This window comes from Mustelus asterias, chromosome 13, assembly GCF_964213995.1.
Source record: "Mustelus asterias chromosome 13, sMusAst1.hap1.1, whole genome shotgun sequence".
Classification (NCBI taxonomy): domain Eukaryota; kingdom Metazoa; phylum Chordata; class Chondrichthyes; order Carcharhiniformes; family Triakidae; genus Mustelus; species Mustelus asterias.
The window spans coordinates 65543464-65559807 of record NC_135813.1 but is presented as its reverse complement, the minus strand read 5'-3'; the positions used below and the strand labels follow the sequence as shown (position 1 = coordinate 65559807).

Below are 16344 nucleotides of genomic sequence, written 5' to 3'. Positions count from 1 at the left end.
GATCCGAGGTGAGCTGGTAAGATGGATACAAAACTGGCTTGGGCATAGAAAGCAGAGAGTAGCAGTGAAAGGGTACTTTTCTAACTGGAGGTCTGTGACAAGCGGTGTTCCACAAAGATCAGTGCTGGGGCCTCTGTTTGTAATGTATATAAATGATTTGGAGGAAAATATAGGTGGTCTGATTAGTAAATTTGCAGATGATACAAAAATTGGGGGGAGTAGTGGGTAGTGAGGAGGATTGTCAGGGGATACAGCAGGATATAAATCGGCTGGAGATCTGGGCTGAAAGGTGGCAAATGGAATTTAACCCAGAGGTGTGAGGTGATGCAATTTGTAAGGTCTACTGCAGAAGCAAAGTATACAGTAAATGGTAGAGACCTTAGAAATATTAGCATACAGAGGGATCTAGGCGTGCAGATCCACAGTTCCCTGAAGGTGACAACTCGGGTGGACAAGGTGGTCAAGAAGGCATATGGCATGCTGGCCTTCGTCAGTCAGGGCGTTGAGTATAGGAATTGGAAAATCATGTTGCAGCTGTATAGGACTTTGCTTAGACCGCGTTTGGAGTATTGTGTACAATTCTGGTCGCCACACTACCAGAAGGATTCATTGGTGTATTGGAAAGGGTGCAGAAGAGATTTACCAGGATGTTGCCTGGTTTGGAGGATATGGACTATGAAGAAAGGTTGAATAAATTTGGGTTGTTTTCATTGGAGCTTCGGAGGATGAGAGGGACCTGATCGAAGTTTACAAGATTATGACGGGCTTGGATAGAGTGGATAGTCAGTCTTTTCCCAGGGTTGAAAGATCAATTACTTGGGGGCATAGGTTGAAAGTGAAGGGGGGGGGGGGTTTAAAAGAGATGTATGGGGCAAGTCTTTCTCACACAATAGTGAATGCCCGGAATGCACTGCTGGAGGAGGTGGTGGAAGCAGAGTCTATAACAACGTTCAAGAGGAATCTGGATAGACGAATAGGCAGGGAATAGCAGGATATGAACCACATAGAGGCAAGAAAATATTAGATTCGAGAGACATCCGTGTTGGCACAGACTTGGTGGGCCAAAGGGCCTGTTTGTTCTATTGCTGCTCCATGGATTAAAAATGGTTACTGGAGATTACTATGGATTAAAAATGGTTACTGGAGATTACTATAGAATTGTATCACAAAGAAGTGAATGATTTCAGAATGTGCAGTTGAGGCGAAAGTATGCTTCTTTCTCAAACAAAAAATGGCCAATTGCACTGAACCATGTGATTTTAGAAAAAGCATGCTTCTGATTTAAAAAAAGTAAAAACAGTATTCAACTTAATTGCCTAAATTCATTTTATCTTCCTCCTTGAAGTTGCGTACAGTATTCTTTTTATACGTCCATATAACTTTTCCATTCGCCCTGATTTAATGCTCAGTGATATTTACATATTGACTTCGCATCATCCAAAAGAATAACCAACATTTACAGGAAGAAAAATCCCCCATGAATCACTCTACAATCCAATCAGTATGGTTTTCCATTTATTTTTGTGATGCAATGGTACTATTCGATTTACTTGATCAGGAAGTTTGTGAGCCTGTCTTCCTCTTTGCACTATTTACATTGACATTTCTTTTGTATCTACAGAAAGCAGATTATTATAATTTTCTCTCCCACCCCTCAATTTTTAAAAAGACTTGTTCATGGGTTGTGGATGTCGTTGGTTAGGGCAGTATTTACTGCCTATCCCTAATTGTGCTTGAGAAGGTGGTGGTGTGTTGCCTCCTTGAACTGCTGCAGTTCATGTATTGTAGGAACACCCAAGTTGCTGTTCGGAAGGAAGTCCCAGGATTTTGACCCAGCGAGACTGAAGGATTGCCAATTTAGTTTCAAATCTGGATGGTGTGTGACCTGGAGTGGATCTTGCAGATCGTGTTGTTCCCATGCATTTGCTGCCCATGTCCTGGTAGAGATTGTGGGTTTGGAAGATGTTGTTGAAGGAGCCTTGGTGAGTTGCTGCAGTGCATCTTTTAGATGGTACACATTGTTGCCACTGTGCATTCGTGGTGGAGGGAGTGAATATTTCAGCCTGATAATAGGGTGCCAATCAGGTGGGCGGCTTTATCCTGGATGATGTAAACCTCCTTGAGTGATATAGTTCCACTCATCCAGGCAAGTATTCCATTTGAACACCTGACTTATGCCTTAGGGATGGTGGAAATGCATTGAGAAGTCAGGAGGTGAGTTACTGTCACTGAATTTCCAGCCTCTGACCTGCTCCTGTAGCTGCAGTACTTAATGTGACTGGTGCAGTTCAGTTTCTGGTCAATGGTAACCCTCAGGATGTTGATAGTGGTTGGCTACATATTGGACTTTCACCTTTAGTGCCTGAACACTGGCAGCAATGGAAAAGGGAAGGTCAAATAGAAAGCATTGGCGGATGGCATTGTCGGGACAGATGATAGGGAGAAACCGAGAATGGAATCGGGTCCTTACAAGACATGAGCTAGGAAGAATTGTAGTCAAGATGGCTGTGGAAATCGGTAGGCTTATAGTGAATATTGGTCAAAAACCTATTTCCAGAAGTTGCTATAGGGTGAAGATTGGAAGCAAAATTAATGCAAATTTTAGTTTGGAGTGAAATCAGGAAATGGCACTCATGGTCAGTCATCAGTGTACCAGTGAAAGAGGTAAAACATAGAATCCCTACAGTGCAGAAAGAGGCTGTCTGGTCCATCGCATCGGCACCAACTCGCTGAAAGAGCATCCCACCTAGGCGGCACAGTGATTAGCACTGCTGCCTCACAACGCCAGAGACCCAGGTTCAATTTGGCCTTGGGTGACTTTCTCCCCATATCCGCATGAGTTTCCTCCCACAGTACAAATGTGAAGGTTGGGTGGAATGGCCAGTCTAAATTGTTCCTTAGTGTCCAATGATGTAGATTAGGTGGATTAGCCATGGTAAATGTGCAGAGTTACAGGGATAGTGCAGAGGGGAGGGCCTGGGTCTCTTTTGGAGAGTGGGTGTAGACTCAGTGGGATGAATGGCCTTTCTGCACTGTAGGGATTCTATGGTTAATCCTGAGCTCTCTGCAACCCTCCAGTTCTGACCTCTTGCACACCCATTGGTGGTGTTCCTTCACTTAAGATCTGGTATTCCTTCCCTTAACCTCATGGCCTCTCTACCGCTGTCTCTCCTCTCTCTTTCCTTGACATTCCTTAAAGATTATCTCTTTGAGCAAGTTACCAAACTTTTTGTCACCTATCCTAGCAGCTCATTATGTAGTTTGATGTTCAATTTTGATTGCTAACACACCCATGAAACGTCATGGGATGTTTTACTATTAAAAGCGATATATAAATGCAAATTGATGTTGTGATTTCTGAAGAATACCTTGTAGAATTCCCTTGGTTAGTCGATGGTGGTCCCAGGACTGTTTATGAAGTATGGTTAAAATGCCATTGTCTCTGAGTAATTGAGCAACTGGTTTATAGTGAAAATGTCTTAAAGCTGCATATTTAAACTTTATTTTGTCAAATCACAACTGCATATCTCAAATGTCACTGGATAAGACATCATTGACTTTGGAAGGCGAAAACACTTTGACCAACTGAGAGGGATCCTCATTTATTCAGCATTTTTATTGACAAATGAGGTCCACGTGATGCAGTTAATGTGAAACTTGCGCATTCTGCAATAAGTGACAGAGAAACCTTTCCCCAAATTTTCTCTCTTGGTTGTACTTTAATATCTGTTGCATTTTTGCCTTGATTGCCTGTTGAAATTCCTCAATAACTGTTACTTTCAAAAGCGCTAATGTGGATTAACTTTGCTAGAATAGCTCATTGTTTAAAATCAATGTTATACTTTGGGATTTCATAAAATATTACATGCTACTGAAGATCTATAATTTCATGGGCCTAAATTCATGACAAATTTCAAAAGGAATGGTATCATTTAGTTAGTGTTGTATCATTGGATCCTGAGTAAAGTGCTTTTGAAAGCACTTCAGGGTTATTATAACTTGTGGCAAGGCAATACTGCATGAACAGCTTGATAATGACCTGTCCATCAATAGAAACAAGAATCAAGAGAGATGTGGAATTTTCAGCCTATCCAATATTATTTGGTTTACACTGTTGCCAGAAATTAAAATGGTCTGTGTGGATTCATCTAAACTGAGAATGTATGAATGTAAATTATAACATGGTTTATATTTCATCCTGAATTTTGATGTTAAAAGGTTATTTGAAGCAATGCTCAAGATTGTGACACTTAGCCACAGCCTAATGCAAATTTTGTCTAGAAATCTTGCTCGATTCAGTGTTCCTTGGGGAATTCAATATAATTGTATTTATTAAACTACAAATGATCTTCAGCTTTAATAGTTTTTTTGATATGAGCACACTTGATGAAAGTATTAGTTCACAATTACTTGCAAGTTGTTCAGAGGAAAACATATATCCCTGCAAATGTTTATAATTTTGAGTATACAAAATGGCAATGGGTAGTGCAAATTGCACTGAGGGTGTAGGTACACCACATAGACTGCCACTGCTCAAGAGGCAGCTCAGCATCATCTCAAGGACAATGAGGAATGGGCAATAAATGCTGAGTTTTCCAGCAACCTCGCATCCCATGGGTGTCATTAAAAAAAAAGATTTTTAGAGTATTTACACAAGATTACATTTGCTATTGGGGAAATAAAAATAAACTACTAAATGTGGTGGGTTGACATTTAAAGAAGCTTTGTATTCTGTATTTCTGTTTGTATTGCTTCATGTTTTGAAATTGTAGTTCTCGGTGCAATATGGCTAATTATTAGGGAAGTTCTTCAATATTTAGTTTTTTATGGATTTAAATAGAAATGCTCTGTTTGTAGGAATTGCTGATGACTGCATGCACACCTGTTTTCAGAATGAGCTGATGAAACCTTGATGTTGCTTCTCAATTTCTTGACAAATGTTTTATTTTTGGAAAATTATGGATTGCTTCACAGCTGAAGAGGTACTTTTTAAGTGTAGTGACTTTTAACATAGAGAAATGCGACAATCAACTCTTACAGCAAGGTCTTGCAAACATCAATGAGAGAAATTGCCAGTCACTCTGCTCTAGTCATGTTGTTTTGGTCTGTGTTGGCCAGGATATTAGAAGAATTCACCTAGTATCTTGTACAGTCATCTGAGTTAGCCAGTGAGCTCCAGTTGTGTTATGCAAGAGTATGTGCTAAAGTCTATCAAGTGAGACTTGAACTTTTTACCCTCTGACTCTGAGGTGAGAGTTAGTATTGTGCCAATGATGGCAATTATTATTCATGTCTGAGTGGTGGCAATATGACAATGCAGACTCACCAACCGTACGCAACTACACTTCTGGCAAGAGCAGTTGAGATTGCTGACCAGTTTTTGCATTTTTCACTCAACTTGACACACTGGAACTGGGACCTTCCTGTAGTTCAGTTGGCCAATGAAAAAACTTGACAAGACATTCGGAAGGCTTAATTAACTTAACAAACAAAATAGTTTGAAAAATCATTTTAAACATGTTTAAAGATGTAATGTCTCTTGCAAATATAATCTAAATTCTGTTTTTGCTTCCTCCTGTAGGGCCTATTCCCTTGTGGATTCCAGTCAAGTTTCTACCTTCCTCATCTCCATTCTACTCATTGTCTATGGAAGCTTCAGGTATGTGTGCTATTAACTTCGGTAGCAGAGATGTATTTATAGAGGAATTGTTTGACTATGTGATGTGGATGACTAACATGGTATAGGCAGCTGGGCAACAGATGCTGAAAGCTATGACCCCAGGCAGCTGAATGTTTGGTGAACATTGGGAGAGGTGAGAGAAATGGGAAGTTTAGCCGGATGAGAAGTGCACCCAGAAAAATCAGAGGCCAGCAAACCCTGTACCTTCTCATCTGCAGCAGAGACTGTCATGTCAGAGTTGTGTACCTGAGCCTCACCAGGTGTTGTTTAACAGAGTTCACCGCCAAGGTGCAAGCCATCAAACTTTCAAGCCAAAACACTACCAAAGACAAAGAATGTATTGGGTTAAACATTAGGAGATCCCAAGGTCTGAATCCTTTGTCCAAAAAACATGATTTATGCACAGCCACATTTTTGCTATTTTTGAGCAAGAAGATTTTATTTTAATAGGATAAGTACACATTCCCTACTTTAAAAATGGATAAATTGGAGGGTGGGTCACCTTAAATCATGCTTGTTTTCTTCCCTTGTCATATAAGAATCATTCCAACAGGAATTAAGAGAGATTGAAGCAAAACCTGCAGCAAGTGGAAGGGAAAATTCCAAGTATTGAGTGACCAATGGAATATTCTTTGCAAATTAAAGTATTAAAATGAGCTTTTTATGTAATCTTTTATTTTTTTCTATTTCAGTCTCCTTTTATGTTTTTCCTCGTACTCTTAACATGTGTAGGAACAAGAGAAATATTAGCAAATGACGACAATTTGGGCTATCACGCTTGCCCATTTTTTGGTAGATCGCCATCTCGCTCTCCTACCCTTTCTTCTTTACCCTACTCTTTAAGCTCAGCTAATTATCTCTTGAATCTATTTGTACTATTCTTTGCCGTGGTCTTTCCAAGTTGTTTTAAGTTCCATTTCTGTATGTCACATTGCACGAGGTGCTGCCATGTAAATAGATGCTAGGTCGTGTAAAAGCCATATGACTGTTATTCGTCATTTATATTAATGATTTGGATGAGCATCTAGGAGGCATGGTTAGCAAGTTTGCAGATGACACTAAGATGGGTGGCATAGTGGACAGTGAAGAAAGTTATCTCGGATTGCAGCGGGATCTTAATCAATTGGGCCAGTGGGCTGATGAATGGCAGATGGAGTTTAATTTGGATAAATGCGAGGTGATGCATTTTGGTAGATTGAACCAAGGCAGGGCTTACTCAGTTAGTGGTAGGGCATTGGGGAGAGTTACAGAACAGAGAGATCGAGGGGTACATGTTCATAGCTCCTTGAAAGTGGAGTCACAGGTGGACAGAGTGGTGAAGAAGGCATTCAGCATGCTTGGTTTCATTAGTCAGAACACTGAATACAGGAGTTGTGACGTCTTGTTGAAGTTGTACAAGACATTGGTAAGGCCACACTTGGAATACTGTGTGCAATTCTGGTCACCCTATTATAGAAAGGATATTATTAAACTAGAAAGAGTGCAGAAAAGATTTACTAGGATGCTACCGCGATTTGATGGTTTGAGTTATAAGGAGAGGCTGGATAGACTGGGACTTTTTTCTCTGGAGTGTAGAAGGCTGAGGGGTGACCTTATAGGGGTCTATAAAATAATGAGGGGCATAGACAAGGTAGATGGTCAATATTTTTTCCCAAAGGTAGGGGAGTTTAAAACTAGAGGGCATAGGTTTAAGGTGAGAGGGGAGAAATACAAAAGTGTCCAGAGGGCAGTTTTTTCACACACAGGGTGGTGAGTGTCTGGAACAAGCTGCCAGAGGTGGTAGTAGAGGCGAGCACAATTTTGTCTTTTAAAAAGCATTTATACAGTTACATGGGTAAGATGGGTATAAAGGGATATGGGCCACTAGCGGGCAATTGGGGCTAGTTTAAAAGGGCGGCATGGACAAATTGGGCCGAAGGGCCTGTTTCCATACTGTAAACCTCTATGACTCTGACTCTAATCATATAGAATTGTAAGTCATTAGAGTTTTTTCATGTAAGTGATGAGGGAATAAGACAACACTGAAGAAAATCATGTGATTCCATTTCTTTTTTTTAAAGAAGCATTAAATAGGGCTAACTTCAAATGGATGGAGTGGGGAGAGAATGGTTGGTCTAAAGGAGTCGTTTGGCAGATGCAGGGTCAATTTGTGGTCTGTTCTTAAGAACTATCCTACCCCTTATCCAAGTTTGACCTTGGAATGAAAATACCTCACTGAAGGTGGCTTTCTTTAAAGCAGCTGCTTTTTGGCAGAATTGATTTAGCTTAATTATACAAAGTTTGGCTTGTGGTTAATCTCAGAACTAATTTGGTATCTTGTTTTTATGATTAAACATGTTGGATGAAAATGTAGAATCGACGGGAGGCAAATTTATTAAAACATATAAATCTTCGCTGTTTCCTACTTTGAATGTTGACAGATTTGGAATTAAAGTTGACTCTTCAACTGCAGTCGCTTCAGATCAGTACTAATGATAAGTCGCTGTTTATTCCTGAGGTCAATGAGGCTGTCGACCTAAACAAAATATTTCTTAAAACACCACTTATGTAGTCTTTAGGCTAATATCCATGCTACAGAGGGAGCTGGAGGAATAAGTGGGAATTGTCAAAGATAATAGAGCAACATAGGTTTTTTAAAAAATTATTCGTGTCATGAGTAGGCATACACTAACACTGCAGTGAAGTTATTGTGAGAATCCCTTAGTCACCACACTCCAATGCCTTCTCGGGTACACAGGAAGAATTTAGCATGGCCAGTGCACCTAACCAGCTCGTCTTTTGGACTGTGGGAAGAAACCGAAGCACCTGGAGGAAACCCACGCAGACACAGGAAAAACATGCGGACTCCACACAGACAGTGGCCCAAGCCGGGAATTGAACCCGGGTCCCTGGCCCTCTGAGGCAGCAGTACTAACCACTGTGCCACCAAGAGGAATAACCACATGTTGAAACTGCTGAATTGGAGGACATTGATCGATGGAGCAGCCAGCAGTCTGAGAAAGCTGAAGGGAGAAATACTTTTCTCTTGCATTTTGCTATATTTGAATTTCTTGTGGTTATTTTTTGGCATTTAAAGTTTTCTCCAAATTAGTATTCTGTTGCAATGTTTGATAGTAAAGAGAATTGATTACAGGTGTATAACTATTGAGAACCAGTTGACTTAATGCTGTTGGACCAACTTGCAAAACTATGAAACCTGTAACACTTGAGAAACCAAAATATTCTGTCATGTGACACTGTTCAGGTTTCTGATGTTTTCCCTTTACCTGGTGAGGTTTTACTGGTGCTACTAGATTAAATGCCAAATTAAATCATTTTGTTTTGGCCTGGTAGTAAATAATAACTCCAAATGTTCTTGTCTGTTGGTGAATAGTTAACTATTGTGCACTATTAGCAACATGGAAATCCTAGGCATGCTAAAGTCCCCAGAGATGGATGATATTAAACTTCAAGTGGTAAAGGGGATTAGAGAGGATATGTTAGTGGCACGGATGGCTTCACTGAGCACTGGGGTGATAAATCCGAAACTGGAAACTACAGACCATGATGTGGAGATGCCGGCGTTGGACTGGGGTAAGCACAGTAAGAAATTGCCCTCTTACTGTAACTACAGACCAAGTAGTTTGCCTTTAATCCACGTAAAATAATGGAACCAAAAGTATAAACTTCAGGATTACCGTACATGAATAATTTAGTAAACATGAGTCAGCTGGGGCAGATCCTAAGCAGTCTTCACTTGTTCAGTAAATATTCCTATCCAGATTTAACTGACAACACCTCAGCAGATTGGTCCCGATAGCTGGCAGTGTTTGAATTACTTGTGTATACTGCTGTGCTGGATAGAGGATGTGAACTAAAGAGGTGGACCTTCATTCTCTGACCCTATCATCACCATTTGAACAGCAGGCATCCTCCACGTACCGCAGTATCAATGTCCACTGAGGTATTGTTTGGGAGATTTACAACAACTTTATAAAGTGTTTTTAACAACAGGCCTATGTACTTCTGAGCAACCCAGCAACCAAACTGCTCATCCGTAAATGCCAATCAGGTAGCAAGCCATCTCCTTCACGTGGAAGAGGCACTGATGGAAGAAAGAGTGAAGAATCAAATCTGGAGCAAGTGGAGATCCTTCTAAAGGCAGCACAATTCCAGATCTTGTCCTGAACTCTTGACAAAGCAAAGTTGGACAAAGCAATACAAACTATCAACCCAATCACTGCTGCTGGTTATAATGACATCTTCCAAATTCTTAAAACACCTTGACCCACGGGCCAACTTCTGATTGACCAAATTCTTCACAAAGGTGATATGTGAGGGAAGACTGGCAAAACCCTGGCAGGACTAAAGTTATTGGGTGGAATTCTGCCCAAAAAATTCAAAGTGCCGAATTCGCGGACAAACTGGAGCAAATCCTGCTGCTTTCTTCAGCGGGATTTTCAAAACTAATCTTCCACACTTTTTGCACATCGAAGAGTGCCCTCGCGTGAATCCTGTTAAAAATCAGGGGCCGTGGCCTATTCCCACTGGGTAAGGCCGGCAGTGTAGTGCTGAGGGGGCCGCTGCACATGTCAATCAGTCATCGTGGAGATCAGCGCATACACAGTAGCCCTGCACTACCAGCCTTCCGATTGACCCCCCCCCCCCCCCCCCCCCCCCCCCCGCCTTGCTGGTCCTGGGCCGCTAATCAGATTTAAACAGCAATTTCAATATTTAAATCAGCTCCATGCCAATTCCTGACAGACGGTGCTATGAGTAATGAGACTAGTGCCTAAAGGAAACAGGAATAGGCTGCCCTGGTTTTGTCTTCGCCCCATCCCTGTTCAACGTGTTCACCAATGACAGCCCCATCCTGTTCTCAGAAAAGGCAGATAACATCTGGTATGGCACACGGGCTCAGAGCTGAAGTTCACACCAAATAATGATATTACAAAGCTGGCTGGTCACAGAATTGTATTGTATGCAGAAGGAGGCCATTTGTCCCATGTCTACACTGGCTTTCCAAATGGGCATTATGAATGCCATTCCCTTTCCTTTTCCCCTATACCCTTGCATATTATTTACAGAAGACTGGTGCTTAAAAGCTAGCACCAGTAAAACAGTCTCTTTAACACACTCCATCTTTACAATGCCAATACTAAGAGGGAACTGAACATCAACCTGCATTACCAGAGGCTGAAGCACAATCGTCACCCTGTTTACCTAGGTGTCATCCTTGACAGAACGTCACATACAGACAGCACCTCACCAAGACTAGAAAAAATTAAAATCCGCAATCATCATCTCGCTAAGGTGGCCAATACTCCTAATATCAGAACAAGACCCGAATGGCTCTTGCCATCACATACTCAACTGCAGAATACTGCACACAGGCATGGTACCAGCCTGCACACACCAAATTTACTAATGTGCAACTCAACTCAACTCTGCATCATCACAGATATTCTTAGACCAACTCTCCTCTGGGGTCCTGGTCCTGAGCAACATTCTGCCCCAAAATCGGGAGGGTAGTTTTAATAGGCAAGCTGCTGGAGAAGATCTACTTCAACCCAAGCCTGCCCTTATTCAAGGACCTCTTCAGCCATCAGTCGTACACCTTCCCTTGCGCCATATGGTCAACCCCATCATGCCGAGGAGTAACAGCTGAAAACCTCCGCCAGGAACCACTCTCTCATTGAAGACCCCACTGCTCGTCCATGTGGCTTCAATTTCCCCCTTGGCGAAAGTGGACCCTTTTGAACAGTTTTTGGACTAGCCAAAGCCTCTGAGCAGCCACCCAACATCAGTGGGGGTTGCCCAAGACCATCCAGGCTGCAGCTGTGGTGCGGTCCAAACAATGACTCATATTGTTGAGTGTCTGCCAAAAATGTGAAGGCAGGCTTAAAGAACTCCATCTGTCCATTGCCAAGGCTATTCCTTGGCTCTGACTATGCACTTGCTAAATAAGTAAATGAGAAAAACATACAAAAGAGCATCATATAGATGTAATGAGACAAAAATGTGCCTTGGGTCAATGAAGATGTTATTGGGAGAGGTGACTAAAAACTCAGACAAAGAGGTAGGTTTTAAGGACAGTTTTAATGGATTGGAGAGAGGTGAAAGAATTGTGGAATTTATGGAGACTTTCAGCACGTGGGACATTGCCAATAACGGAGCAAATGGAGGTACACATAAGACCAGTTCTACATGAGGAACAGTGCGTTTCAGGTTGGGAAGGTTGTAGGGCTGAAGGAGATTAGAGATTGGGAGGGATGAGACTTTAATGGTTTGCATTAATTATCATACTGCTTGGTGCACATGTCAACTACGCAATTAATGGAAGCTAGTCCCAGCATATTACCAGAATTCACATTGCAGGAATAATAAACTTATTAAACTTACTAAATGCACATTTGAGAAATTTTAATTTTGCAGTGTTATATCTTAATGTAATTATGTCTGGTCACTCGACCAAGTATGTCATTGGTCACATTTATATAAAGAGCATCCAGAACCTGTGTTTTATTTTGCATTAAAGAAACCTTTGAAAGGTAGAAAATTTGTAGCTGTTTTTCCCCCTCTAGTTTCTATACAAGACAATTATATTTTTCTGAGGCAACTCAAAAGACTCCAATGTAAGTAGCTCACAAAAGCTACAACGATCTACAGGCACATGTAGAGAGAAGGAATAGAAGCATATACTGATAAGATCAGATGAATTAGGGTGGATCGGCTCATATGGAATGTAAATGGGTGATGCCTGTTGGGCTGAAAAGCTTGTTTCTATGTTGTATCTTCTATGCAAGACAAAATACAAACTATAGCTATGGTAACTGGGTTCCAAGACCTGGAATGAATTGCACGTAGAATGCAGCTGTTGTACTTCCATTGCGTTGAAACAATGTTTTCAAAGCAAATAGGCTATTTCTATTGAGAATCTCTTCAGCAAATGTTAAACTTTTGAGTTGAATGTTCTGCTATCTGCCTAAAATAAGCACATAATTGCATGACTGACACTAAAAGATGTACAGAGAATGCATATTTTTTTCATAAAATGAAACTTTTTTTAGACTGGAGAATGTTCATTTTCCAGGAACTCTAACTTCGGATGTAATCAGTAGTTAAGTAATTTGGAGTAGAAATAGATTTGGACACATCCGCAATTATTACTAATATCAGAATTGATCTCTTTGCTCTGTAACTCTCCCCAATGCTCTAAATTTATTCATAGTGATTAATTCCATTATTTTACATGAAACATGGAGCTGAGAATAATGGTATCTTCCGTTTTCATGTTGAGCTAACTTCCTTTCCCAAAAGCTGAGACTATCCTAGAGGACATTATAATCAATCCCCTCTCATTAAGTTTAACAGCAATCTTTGTATTTGTACCCTCTGGAGGCATTTGTAATATTTCACCCCCATGTCATTTACCCCTTCCTGGGCTATCACCACATCCATTTCGCTCAAGGTCCTTTCTAACATTTCTGCATTATACAGTTCTTGTGGCGTGTGGACAACTCACCATGTCATAAGTGTTTTTTTTTATGGCATGCTTCATTAAGATCTGTGTGGTTACAATTTCATGTTGACTTGCAAACTGCTTCTTGGCTCAAGGTGTCTGACTGTATTTTCTCGCTGTCAGTTCTTCTGAGACCTTGTTTCCTTCATCAATTAAGGTTAGACCTCACACGGTGGCGCAGTGGTTAACACTGCTGCATCACAGCGCCAGGGACACGGGTTCGATTCCCAGTACACTGTGCAGAGTCCGCATGTTCTCCCCACGTGCATGTGGATTTCCTCCCACAGTCCGGAAGACGTGCTGTTCAGGTGCATTGACCATGCTAAATTGTCCCTCTGTGTACCCGAACAGGCGCTGGAGTGTGGCGTCTAGAGGATTTCACAGTAACTTCATTGCAGTGTTAATGCAGCCTACCTGTGACACTAATAAATAAACTAAAAAAACTACCTGTTCCATCGTAACTTGCAAAGCTATGCAAGCTTTCTTTTTAATTTTACTAAACTTGCTCCATCCACTATCGTCATTTCTTTGTGCTTATTCAGCTCCAAAACATTATCATTCTCTCTCTCTCTCCGATAGTGTTAGTCTCTCTCTAATGGTCCCCAGTGATTCATCTGAAAATGTTACCATAGTGTGACTTTCACTTGGTGAGCCTATACAGTTAGTCAGAGTCATAGAGGTTTACAGCATGGAAACAGGTCCTTGGGCCAACTTGTCCATGCCACCCTTTTTTTAAAATCCCTAATCTAGTCCCAATTGCCCACATTTGGCCCATATCCCTTTATACCCATCTTACCCATGTAAGATCACCCCTCAGCCTTCTATGCTCCAGAGAAAAATGTCCCAGTCTATCCAGCCTCTCCTTATAATTCAAACTATCAAGTCCCGGTGGCATCCTAGTAAATCTTTTCTGCACTCTTTCTAGTTTAATAATATCCTTTCTATAATAGGGTGACCAGAACTGTACACAGTATTCCAAGCGTGGCCTTACCAATGTCTTGTACAACTTCAACAAGACATCCCAACTCCTGTATTCCGTGTTCTGACCAATGAAACTAAGCATGCTGAATGCCGCCTTCACCACCCTACCCGCCTGTGACTCCACTTTCAAGGAGCTGTGAACCTGTACCCCGAGATCTCTTTGCTCTGTAACTCTCCCCAATGCCCTACCATTAACTGAGTAAGTCTTGCCCTGGTTCAATCTACCAAAATGCGTCACCTCATATAATAAGTAATTATCTCATTTTTATCTGTTCTTGTAACTGTCCCTGCCTTCCCATCAAAGCTACACCACAATTGGTAAGAATTTTTGCATTTCTTCAGGAAGGGAGAACTGCATTTATGCATCACCTTTCACAACCTCAGTATATCCCAAAATGTTTTGCAGCCAATTAAGTATAGTTGAAGTGCAATCACTGGAGTGATACAGGTCAGGGATTCCCAAACTGAGGTCTGTGGAACCCAGAGGGTCCATGGCAAGATGAGCACATTTGAAAAATGCTGCAGCGTTGCCTGTCCAATCAGAGGTTGACTTAGCCTCTGATTGGATGTGCATGAGCAGCAGAGGGATGGGAAGAGAGGGCCTCATAATGGAACTGTGGCGCCACAAAGTGGGGCCGGATGTCTGCATCAGAGAGGGGTCTGTCTCTCCGATACAAGTATCGGCCTTCCAACATCACTCCTCCCAATAAAAATGGCAAACGGTAAGACTTGAATATTTTTTTAATACAATTTCTCAGATTACCCACTTTCAAAGAGTGAGCGACTTCCAAAGGTTAATGTTAAGAGGTCATGGGAGGTTGACAAGGCCGGGGTTAATGTGAGGGGGCTTTGCAGCTGGTGAATGTATTTGTAACTGTACCTCTTTCTAATGTATGTATAGGTACATTGGGCAGCACGGTGGCACAGTGGTTAGCACTGCTGCCTCACAGCGCCAGGGACCTGGGTTCAATTCCGGCCTCGGATGGCTGTGTGGAGTTTGCACATTCTCCTGTGTATGCGTGAGTTTCTTCGGGGTAGTCCAGTTTCCTCCCACAATCCAAAGATGTTAGGGTTAGATTGATTGGCCATGCTAAATTGCCCCCTTAGTGTCGGGGGCTAGCTAGGGTAAATAGGTGGAATAATGGGGACAGGGCCTGGGTGGGATTGTGGTTGGTTCAGACTTGATGGGCTGAATGCCCTCCTGCACTGTAGGGATTCTATGATAAAGTTAGAAAATACTACTTTATGGTTGATTTCTGTGTTTGCAACTATTTCGTGGCAACAAAGGGGCGCAAACATTGAGTGCTTGAGGTTTCCTGGTGCACTTGGGATGTCACTCGAGGTTCCGCAGCTCAGAAGGTACGGGGAACCCTGATTTAGGTCAATACAACAGCCAGGTCCTATGAATAATCTTAAAACAAATGGCTGAATAATCTACATCAATTATACTGATTGAGGGGTAAATATTTGCTTGAGTCCTGGCAGAACTCCCCTGCTTTTTTAATATTGCCTGTGATCTTTTATGCTCACCTGAAGTCAATTAGACTTTTGTTTATTTTTCATCTATGAAGTTTGCTGATTCATGGTTAAAGTATGATGTTGCCTTCCTGGAACACAGCCAATTCACTGGACTGGAATTCCTTATTGTTTGTAGGGTTTGGTTACTAAAAGGATTGTGTATATGGGAGCTGCTACCAAGTGATTAACGTCATTACGGCTTGATAGAATCTTAAGTAATAAATGAAAGATTTGCAGTAATAGGGAAGATTATCCCTTTAAGTAAATGAAGTCTGAATAATGGGTGACCACCATTCTTGAGCATCTTCACAAGGCTGTTTTTAAAATTGCTTTTGTGTAATTCTAGTCCTGCCTCACATCTAAAGCGTAGGTTTTAAGACTGGCTGTAAAACTTCCAGGAATTGGTAAAACTGGCAGAGCAGAATATGTGCTGACTTGCGAAGTAGGTCTTTCAGGTTTTAGGGAGTTTACATTTGGCTTGCAGCCAGTGAACTGTAACCCAAGCCTTGGCAATCACTGGCGGACACGCATCACACTGACACCAATACAAAAGGACCAATAAGTGGATAATGTAGTACTATCATGTACAGTTGAATAATCATGAAACTATGTTAAATGTAACCCTGCTTAATCATCCAAGTATAGGTAGAAATAAAAATAAAGT

The 16344-nt window shown here is 41.5% G+C and overlaps 1 protein-coding gene across 1 annotated transcript in view; it reads left to right on the top strand.

Annotated features, from left to right (window-relative positions):
- The window catches only part of sppl3 (signal peptide peptidase 3), a 187613-nt gene that overhangs the window by 80212 nt on the left and 91057 nt on the right, over positions 1 to 16344 (top strand). The window contains exon 2 of the mRNA XM_078226960.1: positions 5582 to 5659. Within this exon, the coding sequence (XP_078083086.1) occupies positions 5582 to 5659 (78 nt within the window). The remainder of the gene's footprint in view (positions 1 to 5581; positions 5660 to 16344) is intronic.